Raw genomic sequence first — 21,056 nt, forward strand, 5'->3', positions numbered from 1 at the left:
ATATATATATATATATATATATATATATATATAGGGAAATTTTGTCTATGAAAAGAAAACAGTAATGACTACAGGCTGCTGTTATTTTGTAAATATCACAATCTAGTTTTAACCAATACAGGTTTTGGTCATAAAATAGCCTATGAGTTAACATAATATTCACACGATGGTAAGACAGCTAACCATATCTAATTTGTTATTTAACTCATATATAATGGCAAGGGTTCATTTTTACTGGTATGACATCATTCACTACAAAATATGACGTCAAAAGGCTACTTTACGTTATTAACACTAAATATGAGTCTACTAATGACACATTACGTCATTGACACTATATATAAATGAGCTTTTGCAAGTTCTTTTGTAAGTTTAAAAAGATAGAGCAATGAGAGAAGAAGAAAAGAAGTTAGACCTAAGTGATAATCATAATCTAGAATCAGATTTAGATAACGGTGTTTCTAAGGTTGTAAATTCAACTAATATGCAAATAAGTGAGCCACATTCCATCATGACGGAAGCTCTAAAACGAAAGGAAGCTTGTAACATAAGTTCTGTAGATACAAGTGCATCTGTGCCTGTCGAGGCAGAAAGTATTTCCACTATAATAAATGAGCCACATTCCAGCGTGACAGAAGTTCTAAAACGAATGAATAATCTAAAGTTAAGTTTTGTAGATACAGGTGCATCAGTACCTATCGAGGCAGAGACTATTTTGACCAGATTAAAGACAAGAAAAAGGAGTAACCAAGGTCCTAGCAAGGCTGTAACTTTGAAAAAAAGGAAAACTTGTGACTCAAGCTCGGAAAATTACAGCGCGTCAGTACCTGTCGCCGTTACAGGTTTTTTGGAACAACAGTCAACAACAGAAAATTTGAGCGCGTCAGCACCTGTTGCTGTTAACATAAGTTTTTTAGATACCTGGGCATCTATGCCTGTCGAGGCAGAAAGTATTTCCACTATAATAAATGAGCCACATTCCAGCATGACAGAAGTTCTAAGACGAATGAAAACTCTGAAGTTAAGGATTTTAAATACTAGTCCACCAGTAAGTGTCGAGGAAGAAACTGTTTTCACCAGGTTAAAGACAAGAAAAAGGAGTAACCAAGGTCGTAGCAAAGCTGTAAATTCGAAAAAAAGGAAAACTCGTGACTCAAGCTCGGAAAATTTGATTTTGAATACAGGTTTTTTGGAACATCAGTCAAGAAAGATGACCCTGCGTTTTCAGACTTCAGAAGGAACAAAGCGCATTGAAATTGACCCAGATACTTCAACCAAGAAGCTTTATGAAATGGTTTATAATTCCTTTGGATTGAAGAGTTTCAGCTTTATGATATTTAAGGATAGAATATCTCCGGAATCATCAGCAATTAAGTCAACCCCCTTTCGAGATTTAAAGAGCTACAATTTAAAACATGGTGAATTATTATTCATATCCCCAGTGAATAATGTAACTCTTTTTGATTGTGTGTCCAATGGTGAAGCCATGGATGCCTTTGCACCTAAACTAGTGCAGCCCTCTGTTCAAAATATTTCCAAGTTAAGTGTTGGAATTTCTTTACCACCTGTAAAAAAAAATGTTTTAGAAGATGAAGTTGATAGGATATTAGAACATGAGACAGGAATGATTGAAAGGGGTAAAAATGTATTCTGTCAACATGAGGCAAATTATCGTTGTATTCAATGTTCAGCCATTGATCCCTTTGATGAAAAATATTTAGCTGAACACAAAATTAAACACATGTCATTCCATGCCAGCTTAAGGAAACTTGGAAGCGCTGCTGATCGAGGGAAATATGCTCAGCTGGATGATATGAAGTTCACACTGAAACTACGTTGTCTGAATCATCTGCCAGTCTCGGAAGGAGGATGTCTAAGATGTCGACCTGGTGCAATAACACTTAATCGACAGCGGTATCGGCATTTAGATAACGTTGAATTTGAAAATCCTCAAATTGTGGACAGATTTTTGAACTATTGGAGAATTACTGGTAATCAAAGAGCAGGCCATTTGTATGGATGGTATAAGCCACACAAAGATGTACCCTTGGGTATAAAAACTGTCGTAGCAGCTATATACGAGCCACCTCAACAAAACAGTAGAGTGGGTATTAAATTTCTGGATGATCCTATGGAAGTAACAGTAAACACTGTTGCCAAAGATTTCGGATTGCAAAGAGTTGGTTGGATTTTCACTGATTTGGAAACAGAAGATCCCCAAAAGGGAACAGTAAAAAATTTCCGGAATAGAGAAACATTCTTTCTATCAGCTCAGGAATGTATACTTGCTGGAAAATTGCAAGCGAAACATCCAAATCCTTGTAAATATTCATTTGAAGGACGGTTTGGATCGAAATTCGTAACTGTGTGTGTTACAGGGGATGAAAATAATCAGGTTCGTATGGAGGGTTATCAGGTCTCTAATCAGTGCATGTCATTAGCAAGAGATAACGTAATCATCCCCACAAAAGATGCCCCCGAATTAGGATATTTAAGGGACTCTGAAAAGAACCAATACGTCCCTGATGTCTTTTACAAAGTAAAAGATGAATATGGGAACGAAACATCAAAAATTGCTCGACCTTTCCCAGTCGAATACCTTTTGGTGGATGTCCCTGTGGCCAGTCCTTTAGAGTCTGTCTACACTTTTCATGTTCCAAAACAGGGATCCTCATTCTCTGTGGAAAATAGATCACACATTGGTGAAACCCAAGATCTCATGTCATTGCAGAGCTATTTAAAACAGTTCGAGCCGGGAAAATTTTTAGAAGCTGCTTCAGATTTCCATTTCCTAGTCTATATAACTTCTATCGACTTTGTGTCCATTAAGGACAATATAAAACCCTTAATCGACGCTATCAAAGCTAAGGACATGGTACAAGCTCACTATTGGCGAAAGGAACAGCCGTGGACTACGCTCGAACAGCTGCTCTAGTTCCACTTCTTTGTTCAGTGACTGGATAATGTGCATTGTAAGCAGTGTAACTATAAAGTGATCTATTTTATCTGTAAACCAAGAAAGAAACGGAGAAAATCTACCCACTAGAGGGGCTCATATTTTTAAAATGTAAAATTGATATAAAACATCATTTCTGACGATCAATATATATGTCTTTGGCCAAATTGAGTTATATTTTTTTAACTAAGCGTTTAGTTGGAAAGTTTATGCTTAATTTTAATAATGTGGCTCTTGCATAATTATTAACGCTTTAGCAAGTATGGCAATCGTAACGGTTCTTCTTTTGATTTATGAAGTCTAGTGTCAAATTTTTAAATTTTAGAATGAAACTGGTCTGTTTTTTTTATTATTATTTTAATTTTATTAAATTTTATAAGATGAGCAAAAGCTGAGAAAATAGTCGCATAAAAATACAATTTTATGTTCCATTTTTTTTTACTGAAAAAAAGAAGAAATTTATCTGCACCAGCATTTTACTCTTCTGTGACAGTTTTCCCTGTTGTGTATACAAATGAAATGTCTTCTGAGTCAATTTGCTTGGGTTACCTGAGTTACCGTAGGAAATTGATCTCACAATTATTGCTGGTCTTAAATTGTTAAAATGAAAGAGAGAAACTAAATTCTGACCACAAACCTTTTTGACTTAATAGTTACTGTATCATGATTACTTTTAAATGAATATTCTTTAACATTAGAACTTTCCACTTCAAAGACTTACTTTATACTTCAATTTTGCCTGTACCTCAAGAGACAGGCAGGGCATCAAGAAGTTATCACCAATCATTCCTCCAATTTGCTGCAGCAACAATGTCTCCTCATTAAGACTGAAAAGTGTGGTGGTTTTACAAATTGTTGGAGAGTTGCCGGATCTTCACCGATTAAGTCAAACTCCTGCCTACATTAAATAGGCTTGGGTTAGCATGGAAAGATCTTGGCAATTTACACGGAATGGTACAGTTTAAGATGAAAGGTGTATTGGTGGCGGAGTTTAGCTCTCTTTGCTCCCTGGAACTTTAAAACACTTCAAAAGACAAGTATGGAGCAGTTTTAGAGTAGGCTAAAAGGGGTCCAGGAGATGACGTCACGAAACAATATTGGAACCTCGCCACTAGATAGGGCGCTGATTTTTATTTTTGACACCAGTATCAGTTTGCCAAAGCTTCTCATGCTCTTTGTGCTTGAGTATTAAATTGAATAAATTAATATGAAACTTTAATACGTAAAAACTTACGTTAATAACAGGTCTTCTTTTTTCATTTTTGTTAATTCTAGCAGTGAACAGAGGAACCCAAATCAACAATTTCATTTTAATAATATTTCATTTTAGATTAGAAGTTCAAAGCTTCTCTTCACCCACGGCTCTATTATACATATGGTGACCGGCGTTTACCCCCCCCCCCCGGTGATTACCATACATGCCAAGAGATCCATTAGTTTACGATATATCACACAATTTAAAGGATATGCAAGGCGTTCTTCAACAGCTTTATCGTGTCTCAAAAGTACATTTGGCTATATGAAGGTGGTTCAAAATCACCTTCAGGGGGTTTGTGATGTATGTGCCGCTAAATTGATTTGGTGACACATTTGTGTAGTCACTTTGAAGCTGAAATCATTACGACTATTTATGGCTCTATCATCGTTTACCTTGGATGAAGCTAGAGCACAACATGGGTTCAAATTTCGGGTTTGTTTGTGGAACTCTTTAGAAAGCAACTGACGCCCTATAAAAGGCCAAACAAATTCATTTTGAAAATGTGGAGGTGGCAATGCAATTCAACCTAGCAAGCAGCAACCTCTAAATAAATCACCTTTATTGGCTACTCTTTCCTCGGGTAAAATGGAGGACTCCACAGTGAAAACGTACAGCCCTGATGGGTTCCGATGACTTTTAATTAACACTTGCGTTTTTTACTTCATCTTTATAAGTTTGTATTGTGTTTTGGCGCCACAGTTTGTTGGCGTCAAAGATTACGATGGCGTTGTTCTTCAAACGTAATATTTCTTTCTACTTCACTTTCATTTTTGATTCGTTCTGATTTTTGCTGTTGCTTGTCTTCTAACAGCACACTTCTGTGTTCTTCTCTTTCATTTTGACACGTTCTGATTCTCGCTGTCACATGTAATTCTCGCTGTTGCTTATCTTCTAACCGTATATTTTGTTGTCCTAAATGTCGCATATCTTCTAACCGCATATTTTTTTTGTTCTTCATTTTCATTTGTTCTGATCCTCGTAGTGGCATGTCTTTTAAATGTATATTTTCTTGTGCTTCACTTTTGTTTTTGACTCGTTGTAATTCTAGCTGCCAATTATCTTTTAACTGCATATTTCTTTGTTTTTCAATTTTTTTCTTGACTCGTTGTAATTGTCATTTTTGCAAGTATTCTAACCGCATATTTCTTTGCTATTTATTTTTATTTATCGCTTGAAATTTTTTTAATGCCCTTTGCCCTAGCTACTTGGATTAGTCTTGTCACATTTGATGGTTTAGGTTGTGCAATGAAGTACGTGCTTCCTTCTTCAGGCAATGAGATGCCACAGGAGAAGATATGTTAGCTGCGAGTTAAAATAAAATCTTGAAGCATTCATTCAGTGTGGAATTGAATTTGAATCGTATTGGTTCTTTGATATCATATTAGATTATATCGTTCCATATCAGTTTATATGTCCCTGGTCTGTTTGGGCCAGGAGCCAGGAACTTTAAGGCATGAAGTAATGGATGAAGCTCTAAAATGATGGTGCAGGAAAAGGAGCTTGTGCACCTGCGTTGACTTTAGGTAGCTCATTGCTGCGTTGAGTCATCAGCAGCAGTGGCAGTAGTTGTAGATCCAATCTAATCAAAAAGTGTCGCTGATTTCATATGGGGTCAATTCTCAATGTCTTCTTCCCCTGTGTTGGCACAAACCCATCGCTTTCTAGACTTTTCTTATGATTTTTTTTTTATGAAGAATTCCAAATTATTTTCCTTGGAAACGGGAACAAAAATTTATTTTTGGACTCAAAAATTTCCAGACCGAGGAAGCAATTCAGAACTTGAATTTACACTTAAAATTATGAAAGAAAGACATATTCTATAAAGTATGTATTATTATATAAAACAAAAATCACATTGTTGATTAACAGTTAGTTTTGAAAAATATTGGAACATTAAATTCTACTAGGCCAAAAACAGGATCAGATACAATAGACTAGACATATAATTTATTCAGACCTTTTCAAATAGCGCTCAAAAAAGCACAGGACACTCTTTCCAACGTAGAATCCTCCTATTTTGAAATAAATGGTGTCCATTAATTTTTTTTACAATTAAAACACTTCATCAAATTGGCAGTTATTGAAACATTGCTTGCATAATGTTTCAACAATAATTTACTACATCTTCAATAACTCTACCGACAGTGTTTCAAAAACTACCTTTATAATACATTGGGCTAACTTTAAAGGGACTCTATAGACAGCCCGTACAGGTGCGTCCCCAGAGAAGGGGGTCTTCGGCGTTCATAAAACCCCCAACCCGAAATCCCAAATTGTCCCGAATAACCGGGCACTGTTTATACAAATTAATGCTTTTAAGACAAAAGAAACGTAATGCAACCGAATTCTTTACGTAATAAGACTAAAGCTTTGGACAGAACATTTTCAAAATGACAATTATATTTTCCGTAGACTATAATACGTTTTACATTTACTGTAGACAATAATAGAATATTATTCTGTAGGCTATATAAACGACGATAATTCGTCGTTATTTCTCTGCTAACGTCCATCAATATAAGGTGTGTTCTACCCACAGCAAAAGTGTCCCGAGCCCCCTAAAATATTTTACAACAGTCTTTTATTGAATAGTAACCTGAACCTAATTACCCGTTTTGTTTTTAGAGCCTAGTTTTTAATTTATCTTTACTTCAATTTAAAATTTTTACTTTTAAACTTTGCATTTGTATGTATATTTCATTCAAATATACTAATTAATAAATAAAAGCTTGTCCATATGTAAGAATCAGTTTTTTTTTCTAACCAACTGCAAAACCACACTGAGAAATAATGAACAAGGTTAATAAACAATTTAAACATCTTCCAATAGCGTTAAAATAGTCTCCTTCAAAAGTCTCGTCCCAGATTTAGCACTAGGTTGGTACCATTTAAAGTGAAGGGTCACACTAGGAACGAGTTCAAGGTCGAGTAGACTCACATCTTGGTCCAGTAACTTCCATCTTGAAAACATGAGGACAAAAGGTCTTGAGTGCTCTTCTAAAGCTTCTTGAATGAATGAATAGACATCCCTCAGTTTTTCATTTACTTTGAAGGTGCCCTAGAAAAATAAAACAAAACAAACTGATCACAAATCACAGCAAAAGCACGTTTAGAGGAAAAGACAAAATTTAGAAGGAGGTTTTACAGAAAAGAATGTTTTATTTTTTAACCTTATAAATCGCACGCTTTTTTACATTTTTGGCTTTCTTGGGGAAGGGAGGGAAGAGTGAGGGAATGGGCTGAGCCCCACTTCATAGACTGGTCGTAACTCCGTGGCACCACACAAATTTTACAGAGCACTAATAAACAATAAAGGCTATTTCCAGAAGCATTGCATAATATTGTAGTTAAATACACCAAGCCCTATGGAACATATTCGAATGGGGAACCGGGGTCTACCCCCTCCCCCCCCCCCCGAAAAATACCCCCATCCCATACTCCCCATGGATAGTTCCTGAAGTTTATTAGAAAGGAAATTGAAAGTTTTGCTCCGTGTTTAAGTCAGGGGCAACCCTATAGCATTGCCTAAAGTAAAAAGCCAAAAAGTTTCAATGTATTAATATTTGTTTATTTATTTTTTTCAGATGCACTTCAAATGGAAGGGTAGTCGTATATACTTCAGAGGGGGCTCATTCGATTACAAACTAAAAGTTCTAGTGCCCTTTTAAAAGTCAAAACCAATTGGAGGGCAACAAGCCACCCACCTTACTGTTTTTTCCTCAAACGCATCCGATCAAAATTTTGAGATAGCCATTTTGTTCACAATAGTTCAAAGGTCAAATAACAATAACTCCATGTTCGACAACCTCCCTTCCAGCTCCCGGGGTAACAACTGTAAGCTATGCAAGTTGCCCATTGTTAAGATATAAGGTTTTAATGGGAAGGGTGGTCGAATAAACTTTAGAGGGGACTCATTCAATAGGAAATCGAAAGTTCCAGTGCCTTTTTTTAAATTTAGCCTGCTTTCACAAACCTTACTCTTTATTCTAAAGGTTACCTTCTTTCGAAATTCTTTAAAAACGACTGCTAAAACACAAGGTCCGTTGAACTAGAATAAGAACTTTTTAAGACACTGTAGTCGGTAACAACTCGTTCGAACCGCAGCAATGTTACTCTCGTACACATCACTAATCACTTTGATGTATTTATTTGGTATACCATACAAGGATAGGATCTTCGCTAAAGCTCGTCTATGGGCTGAATCAAACACTTATTTCTAATCTATAAAACTGAGGACTAAAGAGATTTGATGACTCGGACACCTCTCAATTATTAATCCGAAATTTGGTCGAAACATCCTTTCCCCTTCCTAAAACACGACGTCACTATTTGAATAAACACATTCCCTAGTTCAAAGGATTTTTGCAACCTACCTTTGGAAGAAACTAACAATTGGAGTATAAAACAGAAAACGACACACTTGGTCAAGCAACGTTGCTATGTGAATAGACACTTTTCCTTATTCAAATGATTTCCCCAATCCAGCTTGGGAAGAATCAAAGACCTGCTGCAAATCACTGTTGCGTCAAGTTTTGACAGAAAACGGAAAATTTCCCTAAACCAAAGGATTTCCAAGATATGAATTTTTCAGATCTTGACCCCACTAAATCAATTAAACTAACTCTGAATTTGACCCCACTAAATCAATTAAAGAATCATGAAAAATACCTAATCCGGGCGGTTGTCTAATTAAAAGGAAAATTTCTGAAGTTGTTCTGGAAATCTTAATTACTCCCATCAAAAAAAGAAAGATTCCTTTGCATGCCAATCTAAAAAGAATGGTACTAAAGCACTTTTACCAGCGCATAAGCATGAAGCGTTATTTATTTTAGGCACAACTTAGCTGGGTGGGTAGTGAATTTTAACATCAATTCGATGCGGAAACAAACCTAAGATTCACCCTCCCCCTATTTTTCAGCGCAGTACCCAGCTACAGAGGCATAACTCTGACCCAGTGCAAAAGAAAGCCGACCATTGCCCTCCCACTTTTTTCTTATGTCAAACAAAACTGCAAAAGTAGAATTCTGTTCCGATGAAGAAGCCAACCAAATATTTACCCATTCATCTTCGCGAAACCCACCTGTGGGGAGCAGAACTCAGATCTGACACAAAAGCGAACACAATATTCGTCCCCTTTTTTTTTATCCTACGATGTGAAACCCAGCTGTGGAGCCTAACTCTGGCTAGAAAAAAACAGCTTAACTGAGACACTACGGGTCTTACTATTTTAAAAGAACAACCTTATGGTTTACTAAAGGCCTGATTATAACTGATTAGCTGATTAGGAGGAAAATTACCTGCAAAATGATATCATCAGGAAAACGGATGCGAATATTTGTGTATCGATATTTTGGCTTTTTCCTCTGTGCTTCTCTTTCCCTCATTGCTTTCGTCTTCAGCATTTGTTCTTGCTCCCCAACATCTTTCCTACGGTAATAAGTGTTTGTATATTCAGTTAAAAGTCTTTAAAATCAGTCTCCAGACTTGCATGTAAAAAAAAACTCACACATATGCAAAAAAGAAAGGATGTGGCACTATAAAGTCAGTTGGTTGGTATATTATAATCGAAACCAGCAATATGTCTCCTTTTTTACTTTTTTTCCGCTATTTCTTTTATAGAATCAGTCAGTATGGCTTCTGGACTGTGAAAATTAGAATCTAAATAAAAAACATATATATAATTACCTCTCGATTCATAGTGAAATAAAATGAGCTCGGAAAATGATTGAGCTTTAACCCCCTTTCCCCCAAATGTGAATGCATTGGCTGAAAAAAAAAGTAGACACAAATCTAAAAAAATAAGATTTCTAGAGGGTCAATTAAGCAGAGTTATGTAAATCGATTTTATCAATTCCAACTCCAAAGGTTGCGGACAGTTGAGTAATCTAGTTGTATAGATCACAAGAAATCTTTTGCTCTAAAAAAATCGATTCTCAAAGCTGACTCAGAAGATATTGCCTATTTTGGCTATGGCCCAGTTCTAAAACCAACAGTTAAATAAGTACATATAATGAAGAAAATTGCGTCAATATAAAAAAGAAAACCGAAATTTATTTTTAATAGTGGAGGCAGTTCAAAGAAAACACATAAATAGTCAGGCAAATCTGATAGGAAAAAAGAACAGGAATGAAGCTTACCATTAAGTAGAGAAAACAAATTAGAGAAAACGAGAAAAGTAGAAAACAAATTAGAGAAAAGTAGAGAAAACAGAACTAGAAATTGTTCGACTTTTAATGATATGTTTTTATTTACACCATCATGATTAACCAAAGATTTCTGAATTATGCTCAAGCCACATCATAGTCCCATGTTTTGCAAATAAAAAAATAAAAATGATTTATGAACGCATATGCTTTCCGTATTTTAAGTTCAAAATTGCACTAGAGATGTGGGAAATTAGAATCGCAAGAAACTGGTCATGAAAGCGTGCATAAACACTGTCTTGTTCCTAAGTATTATCTGCTAACACTGCAAGGCATACAAATTGGTCCTTAGTTAGTTCAGTAATATAAAGACCTATAGATTCAGGGAGGAAGGAGCTTTTTATTTGGCGTATCCAGTTAGTATATTTAGTAATTATTTACTAGTATTTATAAAAAACACATTTAGTATGTTTTTACATACCTGCATCAACAACTGGACAAATAAAAATTCGTAAATTGAGCTCGTGATCCTCTGACCAAACCGTTTTTTATACAATAGCAGGCACTGAACAAAGAAAATAATTTTTTTAAGGCAGAAATCGGGCAAACTTCTATCACTAAACCAAAAAGGTTTCAATAATAAGTAGAGTAGGAATTTATTGTCACTACCTTAATGCTATGCTGGTATATAACTAAAAACTCAACTACAAAAGAGAGCCGTATAAAGCCAAAGCAAAAATATTAATAAAAATTAGATATAGGCTGCAAGTTTTGTCAGGCAAGTTTTCGGCCATATACTGCTCACATGCGCGAGTCCCATCATCATACTTTATAATTAGAGTAAAAAATTTAGCTAACTTCTTCCATGAGGATCAGGCATCGATTTGACTCAGTCTTACTTTGATTTAAAGCTCTTGCTTAGCAGCGTTGCCACTGTAGGGGGGAACAGGATGTCAGCACCGTTAGTCTCAACCAGAGAGTTGCTGTTGTGGGCGAGGGTCAAACCTTCCTAGGAGGTAGATGTTTCGGAAAATGAATCGATTGCAAATGACGTTTACTCTGTTGGTGTGTAGTCTTCCTCTGGGGAGCTTCCAGCCATCTGAAGTTCGGAAAAAGTCAAAGAATTATTCAGCGGGAGTTTGCAGGACCATAAGAAATAGGTGGGCATACCAAAGCAGCGAGCAAGACACCAGCTATTTGGATAGGGGTGATAATTTGAAGGACCAAAGATTTTACAGATTCTGTACCCTGTAAATTCATCTGGCGTGATGAATGTTTTGGAAGGTGATCCATCTGGATGGCATCCACCTTCATCACCAAGGACTGGGTGATGGCAAACGTCTCTGATGAGTATAACATATCGTTAGCTAGCGAAGGAGGGAAATTCACGCTTCACTTAAATAAAGTACTGTGACTTTATATACTTTACAAAAAAAGCCCTAAGAATCCTGAAACTTTTTATTCAATCATCTGTTGCACTTCCAAACAAGTTTTCTACAGTATCTTTATATACTTATTTAGATAAACTTCCAGTTTCTCAACAATTTACTTTAGGAGCAATTCTTTTCAAATTGAAATATGACATCAAGAAATTATCACCACATTACCTTAACCAAAATTTATTCTCCTAATCACAAGATTTACATGATTATAACACAAAAAAAAAAAAAAAAAAAAAAATCTACATGGACAAGTATAGAACTGAGAGATCTAAATTCGCTCTGTTTTTGTCGATGGACCGGTGCTGGGATGCTCACAAGGATCTTATTGATAATTTTACTTCTAACCTATCAATAAAAAAAAATCTTAAATTATATTTAGTTCAAATAATCTTTAATTTAGTGCTTATTAAATAAGACAAAGTTATTTGTAAGGTTTGTTGCTCTGCTTTAAAAAGGGCCTCTTGGTTATCTGCTAGTAATAATCTGTATTTAATAAAAATGAAATTTTGATATTTAAATAAGAATCCTGGGCTAGCAGTTGCTTTGACAATACTGTAGTATTATTGTATCTAACTTTGTGGAGTAATGTCGTTCGTTATTTTATCTTTGTCTAGGCCTAGTTTATCGAGCTCGTCTCCCCATGGGCCTAGTCAAATATAATATATATATATATATATATATATATATATATATATATATATATATATATATATATATATATATATATATATATATATATATATATATATATATATATATATATATATATATATATATATATATATATATATATATATATATATATATATATATATATATATATATATATATATATATATATATATATATATATATATATATATATATATATATATATATATATATATATATATATATATATATATATATATATATATGTGAATAATAATATGATTGAACTTGAACTTTCAACTGCTAGTAGGGCACTAGAATATCATATAGAGTTGCTATATCACCTCAGTTTCTGCTCTTTTTTCAAATCTTCAAGTGTAAAATTGTAGAATTCATCTGGCAGTTCAGGTATCTGACGAGCTACTGAGAAGGAAAGTACTCGTAATCTCCTGTCAAACTCAGGTTTTTCTTTAAGTGACAAATCGTAGATATCATCTGGCAGTTCAGTTATCTGACGAGCTACTGGTAAGCTCCTGTCAAACTCAGGTGGAAAAGTCTCAGCATCATTCAAAGCTTGTTGTAGCATCTAAAACGAAATTACTTTTTCAGTGTTTATTATACTGAATTTATTTGGAGTTAATAAAAATTATTTCCAACTTACTAGTTTAGATTACACAAAAGATTATCAATTAAAATATAACAACTAAAATTATTAGATTTAATTAAAATTATAAACTATAATAAATGAAGCTGCATACTTACATTTAATATTATATGAAATATTTATTTTATATAACTTCAATATTATAATTCCTATAATAAGAATTTTTAATATCAATTATGATAAATAAAATTATAATAAAAATTCAGATTAAAAAAAACAAACTAAAATTAAAAATAAAATTATAATACTCATTATACTAAATTTATTTGTACTAAATTACTCCTAAACAAGGGCAAATTCTAATTAGACTGAATTATTATAGGATACAATGCCAAGACATAAAGGGACATTCTGCCCAAAACAAAAGACACATGGTGATTGTGTAATATAATATTATTTGAAGTATATAGTATTCGAGTGTTTTGGGCACAACAGATTAGGTGCGGGACACTCCAAATTCTTTTAGTGTCCTGACCTCCCTACAATAGCTCAAAACCCTCTTGTAATAAAGAGTAATCTGAGCAAATTACCCGTTTTATTGTGGAACCTAATTTTCTCTTTACTTATTGATTTATATATAACTCTTCTTTTCTCAAGTTTTATTTTCACATTTGTATGTATATTTTACTCATATATGTTAAACGATAAATAAAAGGTTCTTCATACATAAGAATAATTTTTTTTCTAACACACTACGAACCCCAGTTTGACAAATAATTAAATAAAAAACAAGTTTTTCAACTGAAACTAAGGAGCAACAATAAAACTTAAAACGAACAGAAATTATTACGTATATGAAGGGGAGTCCCCCCTCCTCAAATCCTAGCTCTTTACGCTAAAGCATTTTAGTATTTTTGAAAAAGCTTCTTGTTGTTCTAATTAAACGACTATTATATTCCTGGAGTTTTTCTGAAAGAATTGGGACAACATTCAAACTTTAGCGTAAAGAGCGAAATGTTTAGGAGGGGGCAATCCACTTCAAATACGTAATAATTTCTGTTCGTTTTAAGTTTTATTGTTGCTCCTTACTTTCAGTTAAAAAACTTGTTTTTTTTTAAATTTCTGATCGTTTTATAAATAATGCCAAGTAGTATGGCCCACATCCAGGGAGAAATCCCCCTCCGCACGGAAATATCCTCTAGACAACTGAATCCTGGTGAAAATTTACCCCTGACAATTACGCTTTACAACTCCACGCGTAAAATTGAGACGGAAAAGAGAAAGCAAAACATAAAAAAGAATCTTGTTTAGGATTTCTGGAAAATTCCCCCAGTGCATAATTTCCCTGATAAGTTAACCTCCTGGAAACTTCCTTCCCCATAGAAAATTCCCCTGTGGAAAACCCCCAGCATAAAATTCGTCTCCCCATACAAAAATGTATAGCCTACATACTTCCCATTAACAAATACTATGCATAAACAATGGAGAAATTTTACAACTTAAAGATCTTTTCCCTGGGGCTGTGAAGGGGGGGGGGGGTCACGTTATATCCAAAGGCATATTATTGGGTCTTTCAAATATGATGAACAAAATGGATATCTCAAAATTTTTGATCGGACGACTTTGGGAAAAAAAGGGTGGGGAAGGGGGCCTAGTTGCCCTCCAGTCTTTTTGGTTACTTAAAAAGGGTCCTAGAACTTTTAATTTCCGTTTGAATGAGCCATCTCACGATATTATAGGACCACTGGGTTGATACAACCACCCCTGAAAAAAAATAAAAATAAAATAAACACGCATCCCTGATCTTTTTTTTTCTGGCATTTTTTTTTCTGGCGAAAAAAATATATAAAATTCTACATATATGCTGAAGCATATAGGAGCTTGAAACCTCTACAGTAGGCTTTTCTGATACCCTGAATCTGCTGGTATAATTTTCATTAAGATTATATGAATTTTAGGGGGTTTTCCCCCCCCTATTTTGAAAATCAGGCAAATTTTTTCAGGCTCGTAGCCTTTAATGGGTACGACTAAACTTAATGAAACATTTATGTTTGAAATAAGCATAATAAGCTGATTCTTTTGATATACATATATCTCTATTGGTATCAAAATTCCGGTTTTTAGAGTTTCGGTTAGTATTGAGCAGGGTCGTTCCTTACTTAAAAGTTCGTTACCACGAACTGTTTGTTGGATGAAACTAATAAATAATTCGCAGATTTTTCAATAGTGCTAAAATGGTTTCTTTAAAAACTCGTCTCAGATTCATTACTAGGGCAATCCCAATCAAAGTAAAGCGTCAAACAAGGGATAAATTAAAGGTCCAATAAAGGCAGGTCAAGGTATAATGCCATGCAACAAAAAAAAAAGTTGCTTAAACCTGATTGGTTACTTTGTCAAGCTCCTCCCATTGTAAGTCTGAATCTAAATATTATAAGTCAAAGTCTTTATGTGTTTATGAGCCGTTTCATTTTCAGCATGGTGTCCACCGTTTTCTTTGGTAACCAAAAATTATTAAGGAGATAGGATCTTTCCTCTTTTGTAATAAGTTTCACTATGACTCAGATGGATACCAGCAACAGAGCTGAAATAAAATTAGGTAAATTATCATCTGTTTTTAAACTATACAAAGAAGTAATTGCACAAAACCTTTAAAGTAAGGTAATTTTAGGCAGTGTCCACTCAATTCGCAGTAAATTGAATGGGTGTTACTGACGAGGATAGGTTGGGTATAAAATACTGGAACTTTTCCGGTGCTTTGAGATGGCTTGGGGTCTCCACTCCGTAAATAGCGACGAAGCTCCGTAAATCCACTCCATGATAAGCTCCTATCTCCGTCTGTATCCTTGAAAGGGAAATCCTGCCTGGATGGACTCTTAAAGAACGACTGTTTTCATTCAGAGTAAAAAAAACTGGGTATAATGATAAGATACTGGGAAAAGTATTAGCATACCGAAAAATGGGTTAATAAATTCAGCATATCTGGAAGCGTTACATGATAAAAAGAAAAGTTCATGGCCTGCGCAAGTGAGATCTATTTGAAGTGGCTGCGGGTTCTCAGATCTTTGGAATGAACGGACAGGGATAGGACTAGAGATATGTAATGAAGTAAAATTAGAAAAAGGTCCATATTAGAAAGCCACGAAAATTTGAAATTACACAGTGAAGTCCCAGCCTCGACGTCCCTCGGAGTTTGCCTGCGGCGGAAGGTGACCTGGGGTTATGACATTCATCTTAAAGCAGATTTGAATAATGATGAAATTAAGCGGTATATATGAGGCAGGGGTAATTTGTTAGCACTTGGTGAAAGAAGAAAATATTTCAGGAGGGTAAGAGTAACGGATGGTCCTTACTAATATCCCATTTGGGGAGAGGTTGGTGAGGATCTGATTCATTTTATGGCCCTTTGTCTCGAATTGCTGGTTCTAAGGAAAGATTCATCTTCAAGTAAGGTGGGGTCACGTGAGTGGTTGGTTTGAGCAATGGGTTCAAATGATTTTTTAACTATTAAAAACATTGCGAAACATATTCAATTGGTAATGAAACATAAATACATTTTTTATAGAGTAAGGGAGAAGGCCGAGCGCTTAAAAATAATTGTATGTATATTAGTTGGTTTCTTTTTTTTTATTTTTCTATCTTATTTTGTATGCGTTGTTGAATTGTTATTTTGAATAGTTTCCTTGTGTTTTGTCATGGCTTTGGGGCTTTTTTGTAATAAATATTTATCTCCTCTTCTTGATATTTTAGCAGGACCAGGTTTAAAATTTTCCACCTCACATGGCATCTGAACTTCAGACGTTGCGTGAAAATTCGCTTAACTGAAAGCTCCCCAGACTCACGGCAATATGTATCTATTTATAGATATCAATAACACAAGTTGAAATTAATCTTCAAGTAATCTTCAAGTAAAAGACCAAAATTTTAGTTTTACGTATCAATATTCGACAATTCATTATTTCAATTCATTTAGTTCAATAGTTCAAACAAATCAGCAACGGGTAAAAAAAAGGTGCGCGTATTTGACTTCTTTATCTGACGTAAGCTTAAAGAATGCGATTGACTTCCTAAAGTACGTCACAAAAAAATAGTATTGAACCACAATTTATAACACGGGACCATAAGACTGTAATCTCTCCAACTTTATTGACACGAGAATAGACCGCAACTTCTTGCTCGCCGATAACTTATTTTTCACTTGGCAGCTAGCTCCATCTTTAACTCTTAAAGCACTTTAAATTCTTCACAACTAATGCAAAACTATTTCATTTTTTTATGCAGTAAATTAGCTTTATACAAGGGATGAGGTCTGCCAAGAAAAATGAAAAATCCCACCTTTGATTCGTTTGTTTGTTTTCAACTTTAACTAATTTTTAAATGTAGAAAACTCATTTTGAAAGGGGAGAGGGAGTTGCTGAGAAAAATAAGCAACCATAACTTTAGTCGTTCTGTTCATTTTTAATAAAATTATTATTAAATGTATTAGCTGCGTGCAGCTGGGTCTGGCATGTTATATATTATTTTTTGGGAGTTTGAGTTTTACAAAGCTAAACTTGGCCTTTCTGAGTGCAGATATGCAATGGCAATTTACCTTTCAGACCCCCTGGATCAGACTTTCAGACTCAAAAACCAGAATACCTTTTAAACACTCAAAATACTGACCTGCAAAACCCTTTCGAAAAACTGCCACACTACCCTAACCGCAAGGAGTTTCCTGAAAACAATGACATGAAAAAAAAACGAAGAATAATTGGACCTAACCATGTAATTGGATATCTAAATTTCACCCCAACAGAAACTGCAACTCCCTTTACGCCCTTAGAGCCATGCTATTAAAAAATAGAATTAAAAGTAAGAAGACATTGTAAGAATTTTAACAGCATTCAGTGTTATAACAGGAACCTGAATTCAACTCTTATTTCTACGCAGGAAATAAAATTTTTGTAACACATTGAAAATAAAACATCTATGTTATATATCAGCTTAATTACACAAAAAGAACTCAAGTGAATCCGTGGTTCAAAAAGGACTTTCAGAAGAATAACAACTAGTATTCGAAAAATCTTAGGTACGCCTTTTGATCTTAACTAACAGAAAAATGTTCAAAAACTCGATTCTGGAAAAAACAAAGAAAAAAACAAACAAACAAACGAACAAAGAAGAAATTTTGACAATAAGTTCACTTGTTCAATAGTCCTCCCAGTTATAAAAAGAAATTCATTGAATAATATTCAGACACGTTTACACATGAAGATCATATAAAGCAATGATGTCCCTAGAGGATTCTTGAATTAATAGAATTCAAAGTAAGAATAGAATTGAAAAATATAATGAAAAATATGAAATGTAAGAAAAATACAATGAAAAATAGAATTAAAAGTAAGAAAACATTGTAAGAATTTTAACAGCATTCAGTGTTATAACAGGAACCTGAATTCAACTCTTATTTCTACGCAGGAAATAAAATTTTTGCAACATATTGAAAATAAAACATCTATGTTATATATCAGCTTAATTACACAAAAAGAACTCAAGTGAATCCGTGGTTCAAAAAGGACTTTCAGAAGAATAACAACTAGTATTCGAAAAATCTTAGGTACGCCTTTTTATCTTAACTAACAGAAAAATGTTCAAAAACTCCATTCTGTAAAAAACAAAACAAAAAAAAAACAAAAAAAAACAAAAAAACAAACAAACAAACGAACAAAGAAGAAATTTTGGCAATAAGTTCACTTGTCCAATAGTCGTCCCAGTTATAAAAAGAAATCCATTGAATAATATTCAGACACGTTTACACATGAAGATCATATAAAGCAATAATGTCCCTAGAGGGTTCTTGTCTATTATACGAGCAAACTACTATACAGCTAACTACTACAGCTTTTACAGCTATTATGAAGCGTATACAGCTACATATGCTACTACAGCTAGCTACTATACAGCTAACTGCTTATACGAGGTAACTACTTATACGGCATGCTAATTCCAGTGATTACGGTAAATCTAGGAATCAACTGAGGTTTTTTTATAGTTGACATAAACATAACAGTCAATCACAGGCCTTCAAAGTTAGGAGAAGTGTAGACTAAGATGTTTATATTAAACAAGTTCAAACTATGAAAACAGTTTACAGATAAGAACATTTTGAAAAAAAAGTGAACGCAAAGCGTTCAGCTTTTTTTTCTTTTTTCTTTTTTTTTTCTTTTTGAGAGCTTTCTTCCACTCTTTCAACCGCTTTGTCTCTAGAACAGAAAAAGAGGCAGGAGACAAAAAAAACAAGGATGAAAAAGGAAACAAAAAAGAGTTATTTTAGTCGCGAGTATCTTTTATCATTTGAATGATCTTTAGATCTGTATGCTAATAATAATAGTTTCTTGCTTTCCTTTGTTAGGATCAATTTTAAAAAATAGTGGCTGGAAGAATAATAATATACAATATGTTAAAGATAATCATTCGGTAAAAAAAACAGTTACTCTACTTCAGTAATTTGAACAGATACATATTGGAAGGAGGCCCTGAGCTTATTCATCCATCTTTTCATCTGGAACAAACAATACAGTCAAGCACAACCAACAAAAGAGAAGGACCCATGGACATGCAAAATTACAGTTAGTAAATATAAGCGTCATAAACTCAAAAGTAAAAACACCTCAAATCTAAAAAAATATTTCAAGCTATTCCCATTTTATGATAATTTATATGAAAACAGATGTTAATAAGGAATAAAAGAAAATGGGAGACAATTCTTTGTTGCAGTCTTATCTTTACACCCAAGTTGGATGTTGAATTACACTTTCTAAAATGCGAAACTTTGTTGCGATTACGTATTATTTAATTATCCTTGCATGTTGCAACATTTTCATTGGCAAACAACTGTTCAGGTCCGGCTAGACATTATATGAATACACTACACGATCCATTTCATATTCTGTCTTCTTTTAAAATGACCTGAAACTGGCGTTTTCCAGTGTATTTTTGGCAAATTTTCCCGGAGAATTTTCCTAATGAATTGAAACATTTGTCTCCTTGTGTTCAATTACGATTACTAATAATACTGTGCTAAAACAATTGAATACGAGATAACTCAAAAAAAGGATAATAGATAATGGACATCGAGGATAATGGCGCATTAAGTCATTTTACCGAATTGGAAATCAAATATCTTTTTCTCAGTACATTAATTTTGATAATTCAATTCAGGATTATAATATAATCTTTTCAGATATTTCAGGAAACAATTTTGGTAATTTGTCATTAATTTTGTTTGAAACAAACTAAACTTTGAATTAAGATTTACACACGACAAAGCATCATCCCAACTATCAGACGTAATCCAAGATCCAAAATCAAAAAGACCTTGACTTGTTATTTGCCGGTACGAAAATTCAGAAACGGAGTAAGTTTTAAAAATTAGCCGTGGTTTCAAATGTAGTATGAAATGATAACTACCACCGAGGGGGGAAGGGTAGGTGGAATATTGTAAAAGGTTTCAAGGCGGGTGCAAATAACACCCAAACTGGTCTCACCTTTAGTAGTAGGGAAATCAATTTGCTTAAGCTTCTGATCTTTACACAGATAACTAAGACTTAGTTCGTTTGCGTCTCCTGCTATAAAAATGCCAATTTTTGGATACTTTGTCGTCACAAAGTCAAGACTTGCTTGTTGCCTGGCATGAAAATTACGACGAGAACAAGCATTCTGTCCGGGTGAATAATAAAATGAGCAAATTATTAAATAAGTGTAAGGCTGCGGTAGATATTTGGGCTTAGTAGATATCCAAATGATTTCATCGCGATCAACTACTCCTGGCACATGGATAAGGGTAGGAGATAGGCAATCTCCTAAGTATGTATTTTGGTTAAGCATTTATTTGAACAAGGGATATTTCTTGCCTAAACAAATATAATAATATCACAGGATTAAGACGAAACCTTTCTCAGGTAAATTTTAGTTTCTTTTGTTATTCACCACTCTTACAAATCTATTGGTTTACAAATCAGTTGAG

At 34.1% G+C, this 21,056-nt stretch overlaps 1 protein-coding gene and 1 pseudogene across 1 annotated transcript in view; one reads left to right on the forward strand and one right to left on the reverse strand.

Annotated features, from left to right (window-relative positions):
- Nucleotides 1-388: 388 nt before the first annotated feature.
- Nucleotides 389-2,935, forward strand: LOC148948462 (nuclear protein localization protein 4 homolog pseudogene; annotated as a pseudogene).
- Nucleotides 2,936-6,064: 3,129 nt separating this feature from the next.
- LOC148948463 (uncharacterized) overlaps nucleotides 6,065-21,056 on the reverse strand; it is a 59,182-nt gene continuing 44,190 nt past the window's right edge. Inside the window, exons 3-5 of the mRNA XM_089093934.1 lie at nucleotides 12,795-13,036; nucleotides 9,512-9,641; nucleotides 6,065-7,272 (exon numbers count right to left, since the gene is read on the reverse strand). Coding sequence (XP_088950060.1) covers nucleotides 7,027-7,272; nucleotides 9,512-9,641; nucleotides 12,795-13,036 — 618 coding nt within the window. The 3' untranslated portion in view covers nucleotides 6,065-7,026. The remainder of the gene's footprint in view (nucleotides 7,273-9,511; nucleotides 9,642-12,794; nucleotides 13,037-21,056) is intronic.

Source organism: Artemia sp. Qi Xiang Cuo, chromosome 9 (genome assembly GCF_049724085.1).
Source record: "Artemia sp. Qi Xiang Cuo chromosome 9, ASM4972408v1, whole genome shotgun sequence".
In the NCBI taxonomy this organism is placed as follows: Eukaryota; Metazoa; Arthropoda; class Branchiopoda; order Anostraca; family Artemiidae; genus Artemia; species Artemia sp. Qi Xiang Cuo.